General features: G+C 38.0%; 1 protein-coding gene across 9 annotated transcripts in view; it reads left to right on the top strand.

Moving 5' to 3' along the window:
• Positions 1 to 25256, top strand: part of CNOT4 (CCR4-NOT transcription complex subunit 4) — a 100835-nt gene that overhangs the window by 54766 nt on the left and 20813 nt on the right. For 4 of the 9 annotated variants that reach the window (XM_080393257.1, XM_080393256.1, XM_080393262.1 and 1 more), the window contains 9 exons: positions 1723 to 1965; positions 9548 to 9745; positions 12409 to 12495; positions 13036 to 13137; positions 13950 to 14075; positions 17974 to 18107; positions 21785 to 21940; positions 24563 to 24620; positions 24909 to 25158. In XM_080393257.1, coding sequence (XP_080249383.1) covers positions 1792 to 1965; positions 9548 to 9745; positions 12409 to 12495; positions 13036 to 13137; positions 13950 to 14075; positions 17974 to 18107; positions 21785 to 21940; positions 24563 to 24620; positions 24909 to 25158 — 1285 coding nt within the window. In that variant the 5' untranslated portion in view covers positions 1723 to 1791. The remainder of the gene's footprint in view (positions 1 to 1722; positions 1966 to 9547; positions 9746 to 12408; positions 12496 to 13035; positions 13138 to 13949; positions 14076 to 17973; positions 18108 to 21784; positions 21941 to 24562; positions 24621 to 24908; positions 25159 to 25256) is intronic. The other 5 variants (XM_080393260.1, XM_080393263.1, XM_080393261.1 and 2 more) reach the window with 3 other exon arrangements.

The following is a 25256-nucleotide window of genomic DNA, read 5'->3' as shown; positions in this document are numbered from 1 at the left end:
CTTGCCAATGCCTGCAGGTATCTTAAGGGCGAGTGTCAGGAGGATGGGGCCAGGCTCCGTTCAGCGGTGCCCAGCGACAGGACAAGGGGCAACGGGCACAAACCGCAACGCTGGGCGTTTCTTCTGAATACGAGGAAAAACTTGCTCGCTTTGAGGGTGACTGAGCACTGGAAGAGGCTGCCCAGAGCTGTTGTGGAGTCGTCTTCTCTGGAGACGTTCAGAACCCACCTGGATGCCATTCTGTGCCGCCTGCTGTAGGTGAACCTGCTTTAACAGGGGGTTGGACCAGTTGATCTCCAGAGGTCCCTTCCAGCCCTGACCATTTTGTGATTCTGTGAACTGAGCAGTAGTTGGGAGCTGAGGCATCCTGGAGTCCCTTCCATTCTGAAGTACGGGATTCTCAACGGTTTTAAAGGATGTTTTATATGAACATGTTTGAACATACACTTGGCTTTAGTTACTTGGGAAAGAATGTTTCTCAGTAGGTTTGTATGGATGCTGTGGCCCAGCAGTTTTTAGTCCTTCGTAGTTCTAAGTGAAGGTAGTTAGGACCTGAATTTTATTTGGGGAAAAAAAAAAGTCTTAAAGTTATCTGATAGATCAGAATGATGAAAAAAAGATGCCAGCCTGTTTTTTTATCTGCAAAGTAGCAGACTGTATCTTGAAAATTTTTAAATTCTATACGTTAGGTCAGTGATAGGGGACTTTGTCTCAGAGCCATGAGAGAGCCTTGCACACCTCTTTGTGATTTATCCCATTAATAATGTGAAGAAATAATGGCTATAAGCCATTTGCTTTGAGATAATAGTTTCCTACTACAGCATAAATTCCATGTGTCCAAACAGAGAAGGTGATTTCCCCTGTAAGAAATGTGGTTATTGATGCCTTTACTGCTTCAGGGCTGGATGATCTCCAGAGGTCCCTTTGAACCCTGACCATTCTGTGACCTGAATTTTATTTCTCTTTGGAATTCTGATCCAGAAATACCATACTGTGGCTGCACTCAGAGTTAAAACTTAAGGTTTTTTCCGACTGTGTGCATATTTTTGGGGTTTGTTGTCAACTGGATGCTGATGAAAAGTATAAATGACTTGATGAAAGTTGTATGAAACATACTGAGAAATGTTGGGTAATGCTTTAGTCTTAAGGCTGATCTCTGAGATTGATCTCAGGAGTAGAAAACGAGATGGACAAAGAAACAAATCCTTCTGAGTAAGAAGCTTTCTTTTTCTTTTTTTTTTTGTTGATAGTTCTGTAACCCTACTGAAAAGTCTGAAGGTATGACTTAAATGTCATTCCAAGTCTCTGAGCAAAGACATAAATTGATCTTAAACATGAAGTCCTGTATTCAAGGATTTGACTTTGGATTTGTAGATGATTACAAGAAAGCAATAGCAAAAATAGCTAGCAGAACTTAAACGTAATATGTGGTGTATGCTGTTAAGCCCTTCTTTGTAACTGTAAAGCTTGAAACCCAAATAGGCTAACAAGCTGCCAAAGTGCCTGCCTATCCAGGTGGTGAAGTACATCACCAGTACAGTCTTTCATATTGTCTGATTTACAAGTAGGAAGAGACGCTCAGGCTTATTAGGGAGTAACTTCTGTGTTAGTAGGTAAGTTTATGCGGGAAGAAGGAAAATGGTGATGAATGGAAATACTAAAATGTGCAAAAGAAAGATTGTCAGAAGTATTAATCACTTTTTTCCTTTTTATTTCTTGTAGACTTTCAAGTGCTGACCTTCTCGGTCTATTAAGTTATTATAAACTTTTGCTGCTCTGCGAACATAAAAGATGTCTCGCAGCCCTGATGCTAAGGAAGACCCTGTGGAATGCCCCCTTTGCATGGAGCCTCTGGAAATTGATGACATCAACTTCTTTCCTTGCACCTGTGGCTACCAAATCTGTCGTTTCTGTTGGCATCGTATCCGCACTGATGAGAATGGACTTTGTCCTGCTTGCAGAAAGGTAAATATCCCGGAACAGCAGCTTGTCTTGCGCATATCACAAGGCTCTTGCATTTTGTTGGTACCAAAGACATCCTTTTCCTTTGGGGAAAGATTCCTCTAGTCATGGCCTAGATCAAGGGTGAGGTGTTGGATCTTTCAGATTTTATCTGCATATGTATCAAAGCTGTTGTGCAACAGCTAGTCTTGGTTTGTTAAATTCAGAACTGGATTAATAGGGGAAGCCGTGGGTCAGAACCAAGGCATACTGATGCTGGGAGAACTGCTAAAAAAAAAAAAATAATCCTTTGAGTGGGGGTGCTCGTGCATTGACAAAACCTTTTCAGGAAGGACAGCGAGAATTCCAGCATCAGGTGTTTGCTGAGGGCCATGGTTCAGCTAAACTAGCAGAGCTGTCTGAGGCAAGCTTATAGAGTACTTGCTTGTTTTGGTTGTGGCACTGGAACTTTTAATCCTTGTTTTTCTGGACACTAAACATTTGGAAAATATATCCAGTGGTGTTAAATTTTTAATCATTTAAAAATCTGGACTAAGTCTATTTGTCTAGTATTCTGATCTTGTTGCCAAGTGCTTAAGATAGTACTCTGAGAGTCACACTTAATTTCCCCTCTCTTAATTGATGTCTACCTGATACTTTGGTTGGCCACAACTATAAACTTCAGCTTCACTAAGTTGCCTGCTTTTTCCTTTGAATTATTTTCCTCCTACTTTCACTGTTTTGCTTAACGTCATTATTTCCTTATCTTCAGTGTTCAATAAAATTCTTTCTCAGAATCTTCTTCTCTTAAATGACTTCCCTTGATTGTAACTTTCTTGCCTGGCCTTCCTCTTTTTGTAATCACAGCTACTTATGTCCCCTCTTTCTCCTGCTATTTAAATTACGATCCTATCTTCAGTTTATGCCTTTGTTGGCTTCCTGTTTTGTATTACAGCTCCCTTTTCAGACCCCAGGTAATCTTGGTCTCACTATCTTTATTCACTGCCACAGTATTCTATAAGCACTTCCAGTCATTTTCTTGCTGCTCTTTCGGGCTTTGGCTACACTGGAGCTATTACTGCTAACCTGTGTTTGGATGCCTCTGCAAGCCTGAAGGCTATCCCACAGCAACATGTGTTTGTTAACAAATTGTGCAAATTTGCTGCAATATTTGAGCTGTACGTTCTACAAGGAAGATCCACCTGTCATCAGCCAAATCTGTCTTCACATGTGATACCTGCTGTAGATGACACGCTGTACAGTAATTTCTAAAGTGCAAGCAAATTTCTACTCATCTGGTACAACATGAGATTTCTGGATTTTCCTTGTCGAAGTTGCTTCATTTACTTGGATTTATTACACTACTTTTTGCCAACAACAATTTGATTTATCTCTGCCTGTTCGTTATTGGAAGTTTGTGGAATATATCTGAGAAATCACAGAAGCAGCATGCTGTTCACTGCCTCTGGGTATCAGAATTCTCTGAAATACGGATACTGCTACAGCTGAACTTCTTGATGTGGAATAATCTGGCATATGATTGGATGTGCAAGTATTTTGCTGAATTGGATACAATTTGCTCAGAAAAACAGTTTCAGGAGGAAAGCTGTAATGGGTGCTGTAATCAGAATGAAGCACACTGACTGTTCCAGGAGAGGAAGGAGACCTCTTCTTTCGTAAAGGACAAGGATTATGTTCTTGATACTTTTTTCATTCATGGACTGCAAGATGTTCTTGAGTAGCTGCAGCTATAACACTAGACTGTAGAAGATTTTCGTGACGTAGGCTGAGGAGTACATGCCTTTCATGGCATAGATGAAGATATTGTGGCACAGAGACCCTGTTACATCTTGGGAATAAATAATTTTGAGCTGCACAGTTGATGGCAATGTCAAATAAGTCTGAATAAGTCACCTTTGGAAGTGTGCTGGACCTTCTGAACCAGGTATATATATGTGTGTGTGTGTGCAGTGTATCTAAATAGTTCCTATCTGTGTGATCTGGGGCAAAGTTCCAAGCAGTTTTTGAAATCCTATCTACTATGGTGCATATTGATTGTGACCAATTAAAATGCTGAGGCACAGAAAATGGTAAAGCAACAAAATTTTTGCAAGAAAATTGATAGTGGGTACTAAGCTTTCAACAGGTATATCATGTTTATGATGTGTATACTAGTACAGGATACTTACTGTGAAATGGACTGTGAATAAACATGTATTAAAGCAAGGCTGAGTATGTTATGCACAATTGCATAATAGAAAACTACTATTTGTGCTGATGATACTGAATGCAATGCGAGTGCTCCAGTAGTTTGATCGCTAGTTTGTGGAGAGGAGCAATGAAGTTCCCTATCCAGGGATTTCAGTTGAAAGGTTTGGGGGAGACTTTAAAGTCTCTGATAAAACAGTTTGGCTATACACCATAGTGGTGCCTGTGCCATTAGTTTGCTAGATCTTAACTGTGCATTGCATATATATCATTATTTTCCTGAGCTTCTGTAATTCACTTCTAACTGAAAAGATGGTAGCTGACAGTTTTTTCTACTAAGGAGAAAATACTGCTACATGCTTGAGCTCCTATGTAGCTTAACATTGGCATGTGCAGAATATATTCATGTGGTTGCAGTCAATTGAATTAGTGTCTTAAGCTTCCTCCTGTTAGTAATAGTAGTAGACAAATGTTTCCTTTGTTTTGATTTGTGAAAGTAAGGTACTAATATGAACTTGACTTGAATGCTGGTTGGAAACTAGTACTTGTTAGTATTAACACATTAAAAGCTTTCTTAACTTTGTCTGAGTCTTCTGAAATAGACTCAGAAATTTTTTCTGTTTAATTTAACTACAAAAAGTACTTAAATAGAACTGACCTGCTCTGAGTTCCTGATGCCCTTCAGAATTGTAGGTGTAGTCGATTGTAAGATGCTAAGCAAGCCTTCCTGTTATCTCCAGTCAACTGATATCTTAACTGTGAGTGAAATAGCTGCTAACTAGTCAAATTAGATTGAAAATATGCTGTCCTCAAAAGAGACTCCTGTAGCCAAAAGCTGGTTTACAGCTCAGGAGACTTGCTGGTTCTCACTGTAAAGCCAGCGATTTTTATTTTTGCAGTGATTCTTCTTTTTTCTATTTTTTTTTAAAATTCAGCAGCCTCAGTGCTGTTTGTCATATGAATAAGTACCGTTTCAGTTATGTCTGTTGCTTTAAAGAGCACAGCACTCTCGGACCTTAGTGTCAGTTGTTGCAGCTTCTACATCCAGCCATAAAAAAAAGCCTAGCTCCTTCACATTTCCTGAGTCCTTTGCCCTTCCACCAAATAACATAACTTGATGCACAGCTGTTCCTGTGGTGTGGCTTTGCTTTGTTCTCTGGTTCCTTGATTTGGTGAGCTTTATTTCTCCTAGTGCCTTGTGTTAGAGGTGGAGAGAAATAGTAAACTGCTACATATATGACCAAGAAACTAACATGTTTTAAGCATGTTCTTGTCCATGTTTTTCCAACTCCTGCTTCTGTGTAAGAGGAATACCTGGTCTTATTTCACAGTCTGTACATGCCAGCTGTTTCCTCGTGCTTTTACTTCCACAACTGATGTAAACTACAGGTTTGATGCAGCAATTGATCTTTAGAAATATATAGGAATTTACTATTTTTTAATCTTCATATAAATAGTATGGTGTATATTATGCATAAACCTTACTAACTTTCTCTGTATTTCTCATTTCAGAACCTATTTGGTAGCAAGGCAACAACTGGAAAATGTTGGTACATCCGTTGTGTGGAAGGAATGTGACCCATCTGGGAATGACAAAAGCAAAGTGGTTGATAAATCCCAGCTCAGCTTTCAACAATTGGGAAAATGTGGGGGAAAAAATCTGAAAGAAAACAAAACTTAAATGGCAAGACAAACTTAGTCAGGAAGACTGAGCGTTCATCAAGGGCCATCTCTGGTTAAAGAAACGAGACTACAGAAGAGACATTTGAACTTTTGATGAAGTTCTAGTAGGACTACCAGCAACTTACAGTTAGTGTAAACGAAATCTGGTCATTTTCCATGTTGGCACATCTTGTCCAGGTGGCTTCCATGGTTTTTGCTGAAGAGGATTTGTATAACTTGAGGGTGTCAGCTAAATTTAGTTAGTCAATCAGTGATGTTGACATCTCTTAATGTCTTGTATCTGAAAAATGCATAAATGCTGATAACAATTGATGTAGCTACTTTGCTTGAATCTCAAATACTCTTCTGAAGGAATCAGTGATAGGAGGTTAAACAAGTATCTTATGCTTCTTGTGGTTAAAAAAACCCACATGTTTTGTATTACAGCTCCCTTTTCAGACCCCAAGTAATCTTGGTCTCACTATCTTTATTCACTGCCACAGTATTCTTCTGACTTCTGACCATGTTTACATGGTCATGTAAGTAGCATTGACACTTCGGTTATTGCAAGACCTGAGAGCCTGTGGTACCTGTGGTTGTCCTCCTTCCCCTGTTTTGTAGGGTTGGGCAGAGTAGACAACAGATAAAATTGTGCTGTGAGACCAGCAGTCAATCCACCTTGCTTGGCTTTGAGCCATGTCTCACAAGCCTTTCCTGCATGTGTCCTGTCTGTAGTTGAACTATCATCTGAGTTCAGGTGCTTCAACACTATGAGAAGCAATCACCCGGGAGACAAAATCACTTACTGCTATTTGTAGGCTGACTTTATGCCCTTATCTAAAAGCAACAGGATTTCTAATGCTGTTTTTTAAAAATTAGTTTCTGAAATGTTGGTGCTGTGCTTACTTGCCTTCTTCCCTCCTTAAATGCACAAATGTCTTTTCTCTGTCATTGTGCAACATGTTATATATAGATAGGAAAATCTTCTATCACTTCTTAGGATTGGGTTTCTGATTTGTTCTTGAGATTCAAGAGGTGCACGCAGATTCACTTACCGATCCTGCAAGTCAGGATATCCAACTATTCCAATTCCTTAGAAGTATTAAACATGTCATGTGTGACAAACATATATATGAAACACTTCATAGATAAATACAACTCTGCAGTATCTAGTGAGAAAACTTTTGATGATTCTGTTACTCAGATGTGCTGTTATCCATGGTGGCAAATCAACTGCTGCTGCTTTGTAATGATTGAAATCTTTATTCAGGCAGTCTCGTACTTTCTGTCAAGATGAAGACATTCCTCCCTCTTCCCTGATTCTGAAGTTGCTGTTTAGTTGTGTGCCTCCAAGCAGTTCTTGTGCTCTCCTGTACAAATACAAACTATTAGTTTTACTATGGGCAAATACATTTTCTGCTCAGGGTTATGCTTGAGCTACCCAGGATGTTTCCTGACTAATGTTCAGGATCTCCAGTAGCAAATAGCTGTATAGAGAAGGAACATACTGTCTGACTCTCTTCCCATTTGAGAATGTGCTCTGAATGTGGCTATACTTGGCAAGAAGCAAACTGATGAACTTTGGCTCTGTTTGCTGTAGTTCCTTCAGGAACCCTGCTGAAAACCATGAATTAATTTCTTGCACAGTACCAGAGAGCAGCATGCTTGCAAGGCTTACCTTGCATAGTATGGGATGTGGAGAAGGAATTAATCTGTGAAAGGGTAGCTTGTGGGTATGATACCACATCACTTGATGTAGGGCGAGCCATTTTATTTTTGGAACTCTATCTATCTGACACTGATGTACTTGTTTCCTTCCCATTGGGAGCTGAACTCTGCTTGATTGTGATAAATGAATTAACTGTCTTTGCAGGGCAGCCTTTCTCTTCCCTAAAACAAAACAATATCTGTTCTTTATTCTACTTGTTTGACTAACACAGACTTCGAGAAGCCCTTTAAAGAAGTGAAATGCCTTGCAGAATTATTGTGTCTCTGAAGTCCTCATGTGTACATGTGTTAACACTCAAGATAATAATTGGCTATGGCTAATCTCAAATGACCTTACTAACAAGTCATTGCTGTTCATCAAGTACACTCTGAAATCTGTACACGATATTCAGCGTTACTTGTGAATAACGTAGCTTTTGTAAGAAATGATACGGTTTTGATTGTTCCTCAAGGGTAACATAAGTCCTTACTGTGTTTTCATGTTAAGGTCTTAATTGTGTACCTTTGGCTACTACTGAAGTATCTTAAAAGTTTAAATTCCTTTGTGATAGTGAAAACGTGTTCCAGAGGACTTGGTGTTTGACCATGAGATGCCATCTGCTGAAGCAGACTGCAGCATATTCTCAGAAGATGTCTCAACATAGCGCAATGATGCTGAACTTTAAACTCTTTAAACTGTAAAAATTGATCTTGTTTTGTTTGGGGATGTACTCGGAAGACTATCAAGTCTGCTTGGTGGCTTTTTCAGTAGCATCCTGCAAGTGTGAGGAATATATGCTTTTAATCTAAACCTTATTTTCATATGCTGCTGTAGATTTTTCGTAGGTCCTTTAGTATGACAACTAGCTTTGAACTTCGCCATTAACAGAGGACAGTCAGGAAAAAGTTAAATTCATTTTTGTTGGGCTTGCACACTGCAACCTTTAGTTATGCTAGTAGAAGCAAAGAACTGAGTTCAACATATTGATGAGCTTAACTTACCTTAATTCTTTACCTTAATGCACGTCTCCTGTACTTTTCTCATTTTTTACTTCATCTCAGTGTTTAGAAACACTTCTTTTTGTTTGAGTTACTTTTTTTTTTATATACTTCTGTGCCTGGCATTGCTTTGTATATGAAGTGTGAAATCTTAACTTCTCAGTCTGAGAAATGGAACAGGTAAGGAATGTGGAACTGTTTTGCGGGCTGATCTGGGGCAGAGGATAGTGCACTATAGTCTACAACACCGGACTAAAGCAGTGCCTTTATAGCAATGCTCTGCATGAATAGAGCAATCTTTCTAGGTAACTGTGAGGACATTTGTACTTTTGCTAGATACTCTTGAGATTAAAACCTACAGTGTTATGTCTGTGTTTGAGGAGTTATCTGTAGATGATAATCTTGAGGTTTACAATGGACCTTTGTCCAGGGAGGGCTAAGCCAAAGTTGCAAACTGGTACACAGGCATGGCAAGAATATTACTAAACCAGTATGTAGTAACTATTAGGATCTGTCTCTTGACTAGGAGAAGTTAACCATGTAAAGACTGAGCCATGTAATGGTATTACTGTCTTGAACTTGGTGAGTCGCTGATACAGATTTGGATACTTAAGGGTATTAACGAAGTACAATAAAAACACAAATGTGGTATCAGACAACTAAATATAAAGTGAATATGCAGGGCATGCTTTCACCCTGCTTACTATGCTATGTTAGTGAAATCTTAACAGGATGTGTTGGTTGTCATGTTGCAGCTGCTTATAGTGTTACCAGACTGACTAGGCAGCTGGATTAGAATGTGGCTATTGCCCAGATTAGTCTTATGCCTATAAATAGGAGAATTCCATGAAAATATGCAAGATGTTTACCTTTCCCAGAGGATGGAATATGCTACCCCTATAATGTGGCTGGCCATGACAATCAGAACAGTATAAAAGAAGAAATTTGTGTGTTAAAGCATCAGGATTAATGATCTTCAAATGTGTTGTTTCTTAGATGGGTTGTTTTTAATGGTGTTTGTTATATTCAGCCATATCCAGAAGATCCAGCAGTCTACAAACCACTCTCCCAGGAAGAGCTGCAAAGGATAAAAAATGAAAAGAAACAGAAACAAAATGAGAGGAAACAGAAGATATCAGAGAATCGCAAACACTTGGCCAGTGTACGGGTTGTACAGAAGAACCTTGTCTTCGTCGTAGGGCTATCTCAGCGCCTAGCAGATCCAGAGGTGAGTGGTTCACACTTGAACATCTTGCTTTTCACTTGCTGTCAAAGAACCTCTGGAATAACCTTGGGCCCACCCTCGTTTGTTTTCTTGATGGGTACAAAATGAAGCAGCAATGAAAAGGTTCACTGCTGCTGAGGCCCACTCTTCTTAAGGGAACTTACTCGGCTTCTCCTTCAAAATAAGTGTTTGTCTTTGCTTTTGGCAGTACCGATGCTCTATTTTTTTAAATTATTTATTTTAAAATTGCTTGTTAAGGTAAAAGTAAGCCTAAGGACTTCTCAGGTACTCGTTTACCTAGGCTGTATCTGCTGGCACTATACAGCTATGTCATGTACCACCAATTCTAAATTATGAGCTTGGCTGGGTTGTAAAAAACAAATACTATGTGCAGCACAAACCCGGAGGGATGGAAGAAAAATACAAACACTTGAAGTGTAACTAGGAAGGAGCATAAGGTTGTTGTTAGTTGAAGGGAAAAAAAAAAAATCAGTAAGAGAAAGACCCAGGAAAGAGTAGGCTTGCTACTCTGCATCTTCAAAAAGCTTTTCATTTGAGAAGACTGTTTTAAGATGTTTTATTTACCTCCATCATCAGGCAGCTGCAGGTGGCTAATAGAATTTGTGCTAATGAGTAAAAATACCTTGAATTAGAATATGGAGGGAATGTACTACATGATAAGAGAGATGTCTTTGAAACTACTGTACCAAGTTAAATTTGCCTGATTGGACTAAATTGTCTGGAGAAATCTCAAACAGAAGTGGCTGAGGGTTCACAGAGGTTGTGCTGCATTTTGGTAGACTGGGAAAGAACAAAATGTAAAAAGCTGTTTTAAGTGGAGGGGAAAAAAGGAGGGATGTGAAAGGAAGAGAAAAATCAAAGTTAAACTGAACTGGTGTGTAACAGTTCAGTTTCTAAAAGAATATCGCAGCAAGTATTTGCAAGCAATTGTCAACACTGGCTTGGTGCTGTTTATTACTGAAAAATACATTCAGTTTCTTTGACCAGATAGAGGATTTGTGAGTAAGATAATAGTATATGTAGTTGATTATTTTTTCTTTAACTTGAGATAACTCAACAGTGAATACTTGAAGTAATTAAAGTGGGTTTATTGGTATAGTAAGGTGGGGGTGGGGGTGGCAGCAGTTGTACTAGGTTTGGTGGTAGCAGTAGTCTCACAGACATACTGGAAGATAATGTGTACTTATTAAATATTGTGTATAGCACCTAGTTTACTTGATTTCCAAGAAATCTAACCTGAAAGAGGGATGGGCTAAAAAAATATATTCTATTCAATTTAAGTAGGCCAAAATTCCTGCACAAATAAAGATTTGGAAGGGGAGACTGGCTGCTGTTTGCTGTTTCTAAAATAGATCTGTGGATCATAATGGTGTACAGGTGGATCAACTTCTGTTGACAAGCTCTTGTGAAAACTTGTGAAGACTGTGCTGCCATATCTTGATAGGAGCATAATCTGCAAGACACTTGAAAGAACTCTTCCTCAGGATTGTCATTCTCCCATGGAATGATGCCTGAGGGTGGATGTAGGATCTTTAAAGAGGGTATAGATCAAGTGAAGAGCAGTCAAAAGAGTGACTGGTTGTCTATACGTGTGCCCTGTAGTTCTAAAAGACACGTTCCAAATGTGATCAGTGCTGTTAGATCTTGATGCTCCCTTGAGAAGGGAGAGGAGGTGGTTACATAAATTCTTTCAGTACAGTTTACCTGTGCTATCCAGTGTTAATACGAAGATGGAGATGGGGAAACAAGTCTTCCTTTTTAACCTCTTAGATTATTATCTGGAACTAGAAATAACCTTGGCTTATCTACCTTCAGTCTGAGTAGTCAGTACTTCTGGACCTCCTTCCATCATGGGGATAGAAAAAGAAAAGCTTTTGGTGCCAAATGTGTGGCATACATCACCAGTTACATTGGCACACAGGTTGCTTAATATACTAGAGATATACCTGCTTTGCACAGGATCCCTTAATGTTGTGTTATTACTAACTGATGCAGGAAAGGGCAAGACTGGACCATTTGAGTTTTTTTCTTCTGGGATGTGATACTCATTCATTTCAGCATGGTGTTGATTCTGAAATGTCTTTATTTACCTCTGGGAAGTGTCATATATTGTCTTCCTGTACTTAGTCAGGTCTTCTGAAAACTTGAGGCATCTTGAGCTAATGCATTTACTTTATTTTTTTTTTATGGGACTAGTGAGTCAGGATTCAGTGTTTTGTTCCTAGCCACTAAACTTGCATTCAGCTATATTAAGGTGGTTATTTATTTTAAAACGGGGGTGAATGTATTTTTTTCCCCCTCAAACAATGAGATACATACAGAAATATTTCACATTGTATGGGATGTGTCTTGCCAGGGTAGGATTTGAGTAATTGGAGTACCAAAAGAAATTTAAAAAATACAACATAAAATGTGGACTATCCCTCATTTAAGTTCTTTACTGCAGTGGCAATGTACTCTGTATGGCACATAACCATGTTTCACATTGGAAAACAAATCGCAATCTATATGCTCTCTTCCTCTTTGTAGAAGAGGCCTGGTTTTTATTAGCTAAAGGTTTTAGTTGCACAGTTAAACAGAAAAATAAATGCAGCTCTGTGTGAGTTACCTTTTCAGTATACCACTTTAACTTTCTTTTCTTGTAGGTTTTGAAACGACCAGAATATTTTGGGAAGTTTGGTAAAATACATAAAGTTGTCATTAATAACAGCACATCATATGCAGGCTCACAGGTAAGTCAGAAGCCCTTGTAATTTTTTTTTTTTTAATTCCTGTAGAGAAGATACATGTGTGCAGAGTGAACGTGGAGCTCCCTATTTTTGATTAAGCAATAGCGTAAAGAAGTAAAAAGAAAAAATCCCCACAATATCACAACAGTCAAATTACTGTTAAATTACTGAGGCATTGTCCAGCCACTCCCATAGCTGGATGAAAGATGCAATGTAGAAAGATGAAAAACTGGGAGACAGGATGAGAACCTTTAAAGCAGCAGCAATGTGGCATTTATTCACTAATCTGCATTTCAGGGATAAAATACCTTTAAGTATTTGTAGAATTTCCAAGCAACATTTTGATGCATTTTGTTTTCCTCATTCTTTATGCATCACATGTAAGTTCTTATGAATCGAACTATTTTTGTCAGTTTTCCTGTTAAAAATGTCTAGCTGTGAATATACCAGTTTATGAAGTAAGATGCTGAAAAAGCAACTTAATGTTCAGATCTGTTTGGGGGGAGATAAAACTAAATAAAATATGGTATGTTTTCTTTCTAGGGTCCAAGTGCCAGTGCATATGTAACTTACATTCGGTCAGAAGATGCTCTCAGAGCCATACAGTGTGTCAATAATGTGGTAGTAGACGGCAGAACACTTAAGGTGGTAATATTTTTATACTCCTAAGTATATATGTGCTAGGACACTAACATCAGTGCATAGTATAAAGTTTTATTTGTATTGGTATGGATGTGGTGATGAACAAAAACGTCCAGTTGATTAGGCATTGGGGTTTGACCTATTTTCCTAACATTAATCGCAACACAGAAGTTCTGTGAGCTTCTAGCAGGCAATTTTTTAGGAGGTTAGCAGGTAATGTCTTAAATTTTAGACACTAAAAGAGATGCACCACCTCCCCTTTCCCACAGTGGCTTTTTTGCTGTATAGCTTAATAGCACAGCGTGAAAACCTGATTATTTGCTTTATTTACAGAGCATTTCTGTAGTCCAAACACCACACCTCTCAAAAGCTTCCTGGGAAATGCAACTTTTTTTTCCCTTTAACTGTGTAAACAGGTATTCAGGCTTATTTGGCCAAATTGATGGCTGTAGAAAATGATCTGGTCAATATTAATTTCCTGACCCTGCTACAAAACATTAACCAGTTTCATGTAATACGAACCTATACCTATGTATCTGGCTGCTTATGGTTATAAATGCAAATATTTACTGAGGCTGTTACTTTGGCTTTTATTTAGATAGAATGAAAATAGAAATACATCCTAATTATCTAATCCTCAAGTATATAGATTTCTTACCAATGGACTTCCTAGTCCATCTGCATCAAAAAATGCATTATGATGGAATTCCAAATCGTGGGAAGGAATCTTTTTGCAAATGTAGCTTTTTTTTTCTTACACTGTAAAAGGCATTCTTAACCTCCAGTACTTAAGTAATGTTTCTTTTTTTCTTTAGGCATCATTAGGTACAACAAAATATTGCAGTTATTTTCTAAAAAATATGCAGTGTCCAAAACCAGACTGCATGTATCTACATGAGCTGGGAGATGAAGCAGCCAGTTTCACAAAAGAGGAAATGCAGGTAAGTGTCATGAATGGGAAACACATGAAATTTGGCATGCATGTATTTTATTGTATGCAAGTTAATCTAATGTGTATATAATTTAGCTTTTTGCTGAATGTTATGGCAGAGATAAATCTTGAAATCAAAAAGATGATTAATCAGTTGGATACTGGAAGTGAACAGTTAATTAAATTTTTTCATTTTATGCTGCTTTTAAAGACTGAAAGCCCACTGGGTGTTAATAAGTCAAGATGAAAGAGAGAGACTCTTATCCAAGAATTCAAATAACCTTGAGTTAACTAACTTGCCTTTTGTTTGCGCCAGTGCAAGGTAGCATGTTATTTTAAATCTCTGTGAAAGAAGTTAGTGCAGATCTAGGTTTTCCTGTAAGTTTTGTGTGTGTGGCCAGTTACCATGGCTTAACTACTATACTGTGATTTGACCGTGCTATCTGAATTCTGATACCCCTTTTAGCCTGTGAAAGGGTATGGAAACTGAAAATAAAACATCAAGGGTAGCTGTAATAGAGCATTAATACTGATGGGGGGATTTTTTTACAATATCAATATCAGAATGCTTATTAGTTAGGGTAGGGAGGCCAGTAAGTGGATAATGTTACTTTTTTAAAGGTGGTGCATTCTGAGGTTTTTTGGGTCTGTGTCGGTCCTTCTGCATGAGGTATGGTAAAGCTCTGAGCTGTAACAGCCAGTTCACAGATCAACAGAGCCTTAGTATTGTTCAGGCTACTATTCCCTCTCTGGTGAAGCTTTTTTGCTACTCTTTTGCCTGTTTGCTAAGTTCTGTGGGGTTCTTTTGGAGTTCCTCATTATCAGCATGGCAGTTTACTACCCAAAGAGCTTGGTATTGTCAGCAAAGAACTTGCTCTTTGCTCCTTTCTCATGCATGCCAGTGGTGTTGCATAAAACTGATGCCAGTTAGCAGTCCTCATCGCTTGCTTCTTCACCCTAAAAGAATGACCAGTAAGTCTTACTTTTGCCTTTCTATGCTTGAACCAGTTTCAGTCCACACTGGAACCTTTCCTCTATCCCAGGGCAGCTTTGTGAATAACTTCCAGTGGCTTTTTCTGAACACTTCTTGGATCCTCTTTATGGTAGTGCCAGTAAGCATAAATAAATGTTAGTAATAAACAAAAAAATAAAGCATCATGTTAGTAAAATAGAATTCTCTCCCCTTTATAGAATATGTTCAGATTCATTCCCAGCAGACTGTGTGTGTCCATGAACTTTTTTTTAATATAGACTTTATAATATTAGGAGGGATGGAGGTTGAATTTATGAGTCTGTAGTTCACAGGATCTTTTCTATGGCTCTTTCTGTAGAAGACAATGTTAATCTGAGTCCTCTAGCCTAACTGCCAGTTAAAATTAATGAGCTACATACCTTGGCCAGGAATTCGATTTCACATGTGATTTCCTCCAGAAGTCTTGAGTGGATTATACGTGATCTTGGTGATTTAAATGAATCTTTCCGTATTTTTCTTTGTTACATTCCTTAAACTTTCTTCTTTATTTGATACTGCAAATCATTGGAAACACGGCTATTGAAAAGTACATGGTGTTTTCAGTGCACCAGCTTTCTGGAGTTTGGATTAGTGCCTGTGAATTTACAGGTCCATTCAATGAGATTGAATGTTCACTGTCATGTCTGTTCACTACATGAACGTTCAATGTCACAGACTTAGATACTCTGCTTTTAAAAAAAAATTGTCCATGGATGAACTTATATTGTAGGTTCAGTAATCAATAGAGTTAAGCATTGTGATAAACTGAAAAGAACTGGTAGAACTCCAGGAAGTCTCTGAAAGTGAAGTTGGGAATTTAAGGTAGGTAGGTTGCGGTTATTAAGTTTGGCCCCTGGATTGCTTATTATAAATTAAGCATGATTACTTCATGCTCCTATATAGGATTTCAGTCTTGTTACTTACAATTAAGTGACAGGTAAGTGAGCTTCGGACTGGCCTGATATTTCCTGGCCATGATATTTGGTCTTTTGCCACTGAAGTCTTAAGCAAGATGAGATAACCAGGGATATTTCTTCTTACTTACTCGCTTAATGTTTGAAGTGCAGATCTGTGCATCTGAGCTATTTGCTTATAGTCTATTCATAGCGGTGAAAGAAGCATTTCCAGGGTGCAGTATATCTGAAAGTCTGCATTTAGGCAAGCCATGCTCTAGAACCACATTTTTTTCTACTGTACACAGTAGCTTGGGTGTAGACACTGACAAAGTTGGGTAAGATGATGCATACGCCAGATGTTTGTGTCCTTGAGGGTTGTGTAGGTTGACTATATAGGCAAAGACATGTTCAGAATCAACCAGTAATGGAGAATTGGAATATTAAGTAGCAAAAAAATTAGTTTGTCTGACTGAGTATTCAGATGGAGTACTCGGTTGTCCTTCTAAAGGAGTCCATAGGGGAATTTCGGTTCTCAGCAGTTTTTTTTAAATTTTGTCAAATATTCCTGCTCTTTTTTTTTTTTTTTTTTTTTTTTTTAAAAAAAAAAAAGGGCAAGTAATAGTTTTCTTCTAGGTTGTAATGTTTTTCTAGGTGGATGTCCACATTGCCTGTGCATCAATTCAATTTCTGTTACAAAAAAACATTTCTAAAGGGAATGAATTAATGTACAAATGCTAATTTTTAGGTGTACAAGTAGTGTGAGAGGTTTTAAATCAGTACTGTAGATGCAATAGATGATAACATATGTGTTCCAGACTTGAGATTCAGAAGGCCTGACCATAAGTCTTGGCATTTAATTTCTTTTGCTAGAGGGCCTCTCTTAGTATCTGGAAACTGTAGATAAAAGCTGTTAATGACTTCAAATTCACTGTTCTAGTTTGCAACTTGATTCACTTAGAATACTTAATTTGCAAATAGTAACTCTTAAGATGGAGTGGTATAGCAACCTGCAATAGACGTGAAAGGTTTATCTTGAATTTTTCAGATGTTACTTTAAATGTTGGGGAGTGTGGATCTTGTTGGTTTTGTTTTAAATATTTAGCCACAGAATGTTAAGCTAGACTTTACAATACTTTCTTCACTCACCAGATTCACCAGTGTTTTGGAGTTGTATTGGACCTCCTCGATTTCTGAAAGCAAGAAATTGTTCTCAATTCAGTTTAAAATAATATTTCAATTTTTCAGTTATCAAAAACAATAATTTATCAGTTATTGCTCAGGATATACTCCTTGTCATGTCACATGATAGTTAACACTTGGACCACCTCAGCTGTTTTTATTAAGCAAATATAAAATTACTTCCCCTTTGGAACTTTTGGTTTAAAACAGATTATTTGCTCCTTCCCATCTTCTGAAACGCTTAGTATGGTTGATATATCAAATGCAGACTGCCTTGGAGATTTAGCTGTTCATGATATAGAAGGTAGATTGTGAAGCTCTTTGAGACCTGAAGAGCGAGTTCTAAAAAGGTTGTAACTATTTTTCTGTTTTAGAAATCTCAGAAAAAATTGAAATTGGTAAACACATCTCAGTGATTTCCAGGCAAGCTTTAACTTGTTGCGATTGCATCTGTGCTGAGATTGAATCATAGAACCATTTGGGTTGAAAAAAACCTTTGAGATCATCAAGTCTAACTTGTAACCCAGGACTGCCAAGTCCATCACTAAACCATGTCACTAAGCACCACATGTACCTGTTTAAGTATCTCTAGAGATGGCGATTCCACCACCTCCCTGGGCAGCCTGTTCCAATGTTTCACCACCCTTTCAGTGAAGAAGCAGTGTTCAGAGAAGCACTGTTTTCAGTTTTAGGCAGGAGTGATCTGTTGTTAAAGCTCAGTTACTAAGCTTTGGGACATACATACTGACATTATACGTAAAAAATAGTTAAATCTATAAAAATACGTTAAACTAGTATTCATTGTGAGTTTCTTTCCTTAGGCGGGTAAGCACCAGGAGTATGAACAGAAACTACTGCAAGAATTATACAAACTAAACCCCAACTTTCTCCAGTTATCTACGGGTACAGTTGACAAGAACAAGAACAAAGTGACAGCACTGCAGAGGTATGATGTGTAAGTGCCTGGCTATGCTTGCTTTCTGGTTATTCCCAAAGAAAAACTTTCTTGTTCCTGTTGCATCCCCGAAGTTGCCTGCTCTTTTTGGTGGATATTATATGGTAAAGTCTCTCTCTTCTCTGCAGAGACATACGCACCACTTTGTTCTAGTTCAAAGTGAGCGTGAGTCTTAGTAAAGATACGTTTTTCTGCTGTGTGGATTGCTAGTTCGGAAAGAAGACATATATTTGCATAAACCCGTAATATTTATTAAAGAACAGATGTCAGCTTTCTTGGTAGGAGTCATGATTAATGCAGTATGTACTCTTACAACTGACATACCTTAGTCTTGATATGTGTTGGGTTTTTACAATTTTTTACATGGTTTATGGTGGAGTCCTTACATCAGGTGTAAGGACCTTGGAAATTGAAAGCCAAATCAGGTTCATTGTTTTCTGTGAATAAGAACTCATAAGATTGAATAAAAGATTTCTTGCTTTCATCTAGTAAAATTAAATTATATATATTTTTCACTATGTTGTAACTGCAAATACCACTTATTACTGCTTCTTAAAATAATATTATGTTGAAGTAGTTCAGGAAGTTACGAAAAAATTGGTATCCATTTGAGTACACAGTTGTGCAAAGATAAATGAAAGCCTATGGTTATCAGTCCTTATGTGAATTATCCACTCAAATGTCATATTTAAGATAAAGAAATAAAAAATGTTAACTTTCTCCACTCCTTTTTGTAGGATTTTCATGAAAGATGGGCAGAGTGGAATGTAGACGTTAAATTGCAATTTTGTATGCACCTTTGCCTTGTAATCGGGGTTTGTGTTGTGTGCCGTTTTATCCACTACTGAATTTTTCAGACATTAATTTGCCACTGGCAGTATCAATGCACAACAGTCTAAGTAAGAAAGTAGGTGCTGTATCTAAAATATTGCCAATGGAGCTTGAATAAGTAGTATGTAATTTTGAGAACTGGTATCCCAGCTGGTGTACTGAAAGTATTTTCTTTAACTTCTGGAGGAAGTATCATGCTTTTTGACTGCAAGTGGTCAGCACATCCAGTTGGATTTTTTCTTGAGGACTGTGCCACTTCTTGGGCACTGGTTCAGTATTTGGAAGGTAGAGTGCAGCGAGTAAAGCGAATATACTACTTCCTGCAGTTGGGTATTGATTATTTTATGTTTGAACTACTCTTAATTTGAAACCTGATTAGATCCCAGCAAAAGAAATTATATGAGTGAGGAGAGCATGCTCTATCTGAAACTGTAGCAAACTTTTAAGCCTTCAGAAAGCAGTTATGAACTGGAGCTTGGCCAGTCTCTGGTTCTAACATTTTGGCACTTGTGGAAAAAATGGCATGTTACTCTGAAGGCAACAAGTGGTCTGGACTTAGATTCTCTTGTCAGCTGAACAGTATCATCACAACAGGCTCTGTTGTTTGCTAATGCCTAGGCACCACCTTTTGGGTATCAAAGTGAATTTCTTCTTGCAGCTGGGATTTTGAAATGTTTCTTCAAGTCCTGTCTCATCAGTATACAATGTAGCTTGTGAGCTGATGAATGTATGTTGTTCTCCTTCACTGCTTTCCATCCAATTGGGTTCTTGGTTTTGTCTGATCATTGATATATTAATATTTCTGGCGGTTTGTCAGAGCCTCTGACAATATTGTTCTTGTTTCTGGGGTGCAGGATTTCTGTTTCACTCTAGAATAAAACAGAAGTTGAGTTCTAAATAGTAGACGTCCAATTATAAATATCCAGTAGTACAAAAAAGTTGATTAAACTGTGTATAAATGTTTTTTCACAAGTGTATTGTCATTTGAAACATCCTACTTGCAGACCTTCCCCCCCACCCCCCCTTATGTTGAAGGCAAATGTTAAAATCTGCCAGTGCCACTTTGTGTATGTGGGTACTCATCTCTTGATATGTTACTTGATAGTCATGGTGACTGCCTTCTTTCACAGTTAGAGGTATATTCCACATTTAAAATGTATCAAACTCATTGGGTTTTTTTCCTGATGACCTTTTCCTAAAGAACAGAAATGAATGCTTTCTTATACTTATTAAGCATTTGTCCTTGTTAAGCAATTGCCTTGTCTTTTAGAGAACAGCCCTTTAGAAGCATGCAGCTTTGAACTTAACCAAAACAAAAAACCCACATGTACAAAAACTCACCCCAAAATGTAAACTAGTTTCTCTTTACCTTTCTCCTCGGATGCAGAACTGACTTAATTCTGGCATTTTGAAGTTAGTTTTAGGATAGAGATGTCTTTACATTGCAGTGGACATAAATTTTCATATTTATAATAAATGTGTTAATGGATTGAAAGTCTTTTTATATAGATTACAGCTTATTTTTCTAACAGCGAGAATATTAAATGACACTGCGCTGCTGCTGCTGGTGTGTCTCCATTACTCAATGTTTAATGTCTGATCAACTTGCTCTCTAACTTACTTCAAGTGTGTACAAAGCGAAGATGAGGTGTGTAAGTCAGGCCAGGGTGCTCACCTGTGTGCATATTGTATAAGTATATAAGAAAAGGTGGAAGCAGAACAAAATCTTACAATGCTAACCAAGATTAGAGGGTAGCTATAGTAATAACAATTTATCTGAATAAGAGTAGGAAACACTTGTGTTGCTATAGGCAGCTATAGGAATTTCCAGATTATCACTGCGAACTCACTGAATTGACCTAGATATTTAGGGTAAATGTCAGACTATGTAATAAGAACATATTAATGAAGGGGGGGCATCAGAAGAAACATGTATTTAGAAAAAAAATTTTGAAGGTTTATTCCGTGTGAAGACAGCACTTGGACACTGAAAACAGCATCCTGATTGAAGCAAATGAAAAGCTAAAGTTAATATAAAACCTGGAGAACATCAGGCGAATTTTTATAGTAAGGTTGTAGGGTTAGCAGGTGACACTGTATTTGAATGCATTCAATTATAGATGATATTCCAGCTCACTTCAATTTGGCTAAAATGTAAATATTTTCAGCAAAACTTGGGCTTTGAGTCCTCTTTTGAACTACTTTCAGATCTATGACATTTGATCTTACTTTAGAAAATGGAAGTAATTATGGCTTTAAACAAGAAATGAAGGGAGCAGTAACTTGAATGAACAGTGTGTTGGTCTGGTCCCATTGTCTGTAGTAAAACTGTGGACTCTTGTTTAGGTGTAAAACACAAACTTCATCTGCTCAGGCCAAACATGATAGTCCTGGAACATAAAACATTATTTAATGAAAAAGTGGTTTAGTTCATGATTTACAGAACTTAAAAATGCTTATGGGATAAAGCAAATAATTCTAAATGAGGCATGTGTGGGTCTGGATACTTGAAGCTGTCGGTAGAGTTTTGGTGGTCTTTAGTTCTGTGGGGTTTATTTTTCCTCTTCCTCAAATGGGCAAGTTTGGACTTCAGTGTTGGCAAAGCAGCTATCTATTCAGTGAAGAAAACAGAATTCCTCCTAGTTTTCTTCCCTCCTTCCCCCACCAATTCTTTTTTTTTTTAAGTCATCACCATTTAAAATCTGAGAAATAATGTCCAGATAAACCTATTCTTACGGATTTTCTGGCACAAGGATTCATTTCCCCAGTGCTTACAATTTTTAAAAACACTTTCTTCATAACTTGAACTCTTTTTATTTTTTTTTTTCACTCTTGCCTTTTTCCAGACCCAACAGTAATAACAAAGATGCCTGGCCATCATTACAGAGTTCAAGTAAATCAGCCAACGGTTTAACAATGGAACACAGGAAAACGCCTCCTATATTAGAAAATGGCACAGACCCAGAACACATGACTCCAGATGGTGCAGACTCAGATTTCGGGTAATTGTGCTGCGTTTTATACTTCAGATAGCTTGCTTTCTCTCTCACTGATTGGTGTGGAGGGAATGATTCTCCAGTTTCTGTGGCTGGAGAGCTGGATTCAAATCCCAATCAGGTCACAAAAAGCTGGGCTTAGCCTAGCCCATGTCAAAAAGACTGATTGGCAGATTGTGCAGGAGAACCCTACTGTGAAGTTAGTAAGTGATGGTACAGGTAAGGGCTGAGGGGAACTGAATAACCGGGGGATCAACAGCTTATATAGCTGCATGGTCCCAGCCAGAGCTGAGCCCTTCATTTCTGTACAGAAGCTTCCACAAAAATAACACGGTAGTTGCTCTACATCGGGAGGCTTGTCACTTGGAAAAACTTCAACACGAGGAAACTAAATGTTAGGGCTGAGTATCTGTCATCTCTTTACAGTTGCATGTTCTAGAAACACAACTGCAGAGGTAAGGGTTCCCTGATTATCACTCAGTAACAGGAACAACACGGCAGCAGATTCAACTGAGGCTTCTTTGTGCAGAGGAAGTAATTCCTTTGCTTGCAATAACTTCATTATTGCTAACCAGCTTTTTTTCCTTTTCTGTTGCCCTCCTTGAGTAAAGCTGGTGCCCTCTTCCATCATAAGCATCACTTGCAGTTCCAGTGTGTAGTCATGCTGTTCTGTCTTTTATGGACCCCCTTAGGTAATATTGGGCTATTTCATTCAGAGGTTGGATGGGAAAATAAACACTAATATTTTAAGTAGTGGAATAGCTGCTTAGGTAGCTGATCGTCGTTTAAAATCAATATTGAACTGATGCATTAACACTGAGTGCTATGGAAAGTGGTACCTTCTTGTTAAGCTTAGCAGCAGTCCTGTTGAGGTATGATCAGAGATCCTATGGTTGCATCTCAGCAGTGACATGCAGCTTCCTTCTTGCCTTTTCGGAAAAAGTGTACTAAATGTAGGTAAAACTTTTGTACCCAATAGATAATAAATCTTGTTCATTCCTGAGGGCTGGAAGCCTGTCTTATGATTAAAGGCTCCTTCGGCAGGTTCAAGTATAATAAACATTTTCAGTGCTAAATTGTCATTAAAAGTTATCTTACATACAGCTTTTTGAACTACAGCATTGTGACTTTCTGTCAGCAGCTTTGGGAAAAGAATTTGGCTGGAATATCAGTTCTACAATCAGAGTGATTGTGTAGTGAAGTACAGCAAACTTCTGTGCTATAGGTATTCAGAAGTTAGTAACCCAAGGCAGATTGTTCCAAATGGAAGAACTTGATTCATGCTGGTTTACCACTGAGTAGAAAATATTTGTAAATCTTCACTAGAGTAATACTTGTTTGCAAGTATATTTCCCTGATTTTTCTTTTATAGTCATAAATACTGCAGCTTCAATTAATCTTTCTGAGATACTAACTCAGTGTTCTTTTGCACAAAAATTTTTATTGATGGCTTACTCTTATACAGTTTCTTTAAAATGGAGAATTAATTCTGCTGGGGTTTGGCTCTAGCTATTCTGGGATGGAGAGAACAGATAAGGGGAGGCGATGTTACTGAATTCTTGGCCTTGGTATGTGGCTTTATGCAATATTTAAACTTTATGGCAGCAAGGAGTGTTTGAAAACAAGATGTAGCTAGAATCTGAAGTCTGCACCCAGTTAAAATAATTACTATACATAAGCGTGTGTGTGTCTTGTGCTAAGAGATCATGCCTGTAATTTGATTTGTATTATGTTTGGCCTCTTAATGGAACTGAAATTCATGTTATTCTGGTCCTTCCTTGTAGGACCAGTATTTTGGGCTGCACAGCCTGATGCTTCTGCATCTTCTCTGATGGGTAGATAAAAGTGAAAGTCCTCTGAAGTTACAAAGTGGAGATTTTAACCTGAACTTGAACTAACACTGTTTCATTAGTGTGGCATTTAGTATAGTAGGGCAACTCATAGATGCCTGTCAGAATCTTCAGTCCTGAGATGTTCCATTTCAATGAAGTCATGTTAATTCCCAGTGAATAGCTTTCTGAGGTGGTTTTCTGCACTCTTATCTTTTATTCTCTTTGTTAAAGTTTTTTATGCCATGTCTCTTCCTGCATTTTTCCCTTTCTGTCATCTCAAAATTCAATCTTCTTACCTTGGAACTACTTTGTGCTATGTAAAACGTGAGGGCTGGTGGGAAGCTTAACTTGCCACCAGGACTAAATATTTAATTTAACCTTTTATCTCTCCCCAGATTTAGGATTTATATGGGAACTGACAACCTAAGTATTTGGAAAACAAATCTGTTCCCAAGTTTCTTTCCAGTAGTAGCATAGATGGAACTGACTAGTAGGGAATGCTGCCATAGGACAGGAGACCTGTTTTTATTTAATATGTTTAAAACTTTCCTTTTGTTCCTTAACAGGGAAGTCAACAAGCAGAGTGGAGAGTGGTGGGAAGAATATGGCAAACGATTGGAATGCTTATGATTAAAAACCCAGTCTCATAAACAGATTTTTTTATTTTTTAATTCCTTCTAATTAATTTTGCTTTGTCTTTATTTCAAGGCTTTTCTACCACTATGAAAGCAAACATTGATTTTCATGCTAAATACTTCAGTGTCTTATTGTCTCTTTTCCCCTCCCATTTTTGCAGCCCTATCGACAAACCTTCAGATGCCCTCAGTATAGGAAATGGTGACAGCTCCCAGCAGGTAAGACACAAAGATAAACGTTGTGAAAGTAAGAACTGAGTCTGAGGACTTGGTGCAACCTGTAGTTGGAGAAGCAAGTACTTTCTGAAGTATATCATAATTCTACACAAAACTTAAAAAAAAAAATGTACTGCTGAGTTGTTTATGTTTGACCTTGCACTGGGTTATATATTAACCGACCTAATTGCAGCGAAAAGTTTTGAGGAAATTTTTCAGCTTTATTGGTGAAGAATATTTTATATATAAACACTCATGTCCCAATTGTTTCTTTTCCTGTCTTGCCTGTAGATAACAAACAGTGACACACCTTCACCACCGCCTGGTTTAACAAAACCCAATCCAGTCATACCCATCAGTTCATCTAATCACAGTGCACGGTCCCCTTTTGAAGGGGCTGTAACAGAATCACAGTCGCTCTTTTCTGACAACTTTCGGCACCCTAATCCCATCCCTAGTGGGCTTCCTCCATTCCCCAGCTCTCCACAGACTTCAAATGACTGGCCCACAGCACCAGAACCACAGAGCCTCTTCACATCAGGTATGTACACAGGTAACACGGCTGGGTATTGCTTGCTTTTGCAACTGATGCCTAAGACTGTGTAGAACTAAAAACTTTAGGACTTGTTCAGTACTTTT

The sequence above is a fragment of the Falco punctatus genome (assembly GCF_963210335.1).
Source record: "Falco punctatus genome assembly, chromosome: 6".
In the NCBI taxonomy this organism is placed as follows: Eukaryota; Metazoa; Chordata; class Aves; order Falconiformes; family Falconidae; genus Falco; species Falco punctatus.
This window is presented reverse-complemented; position numbering and strand designations above follow the sequence as displayed.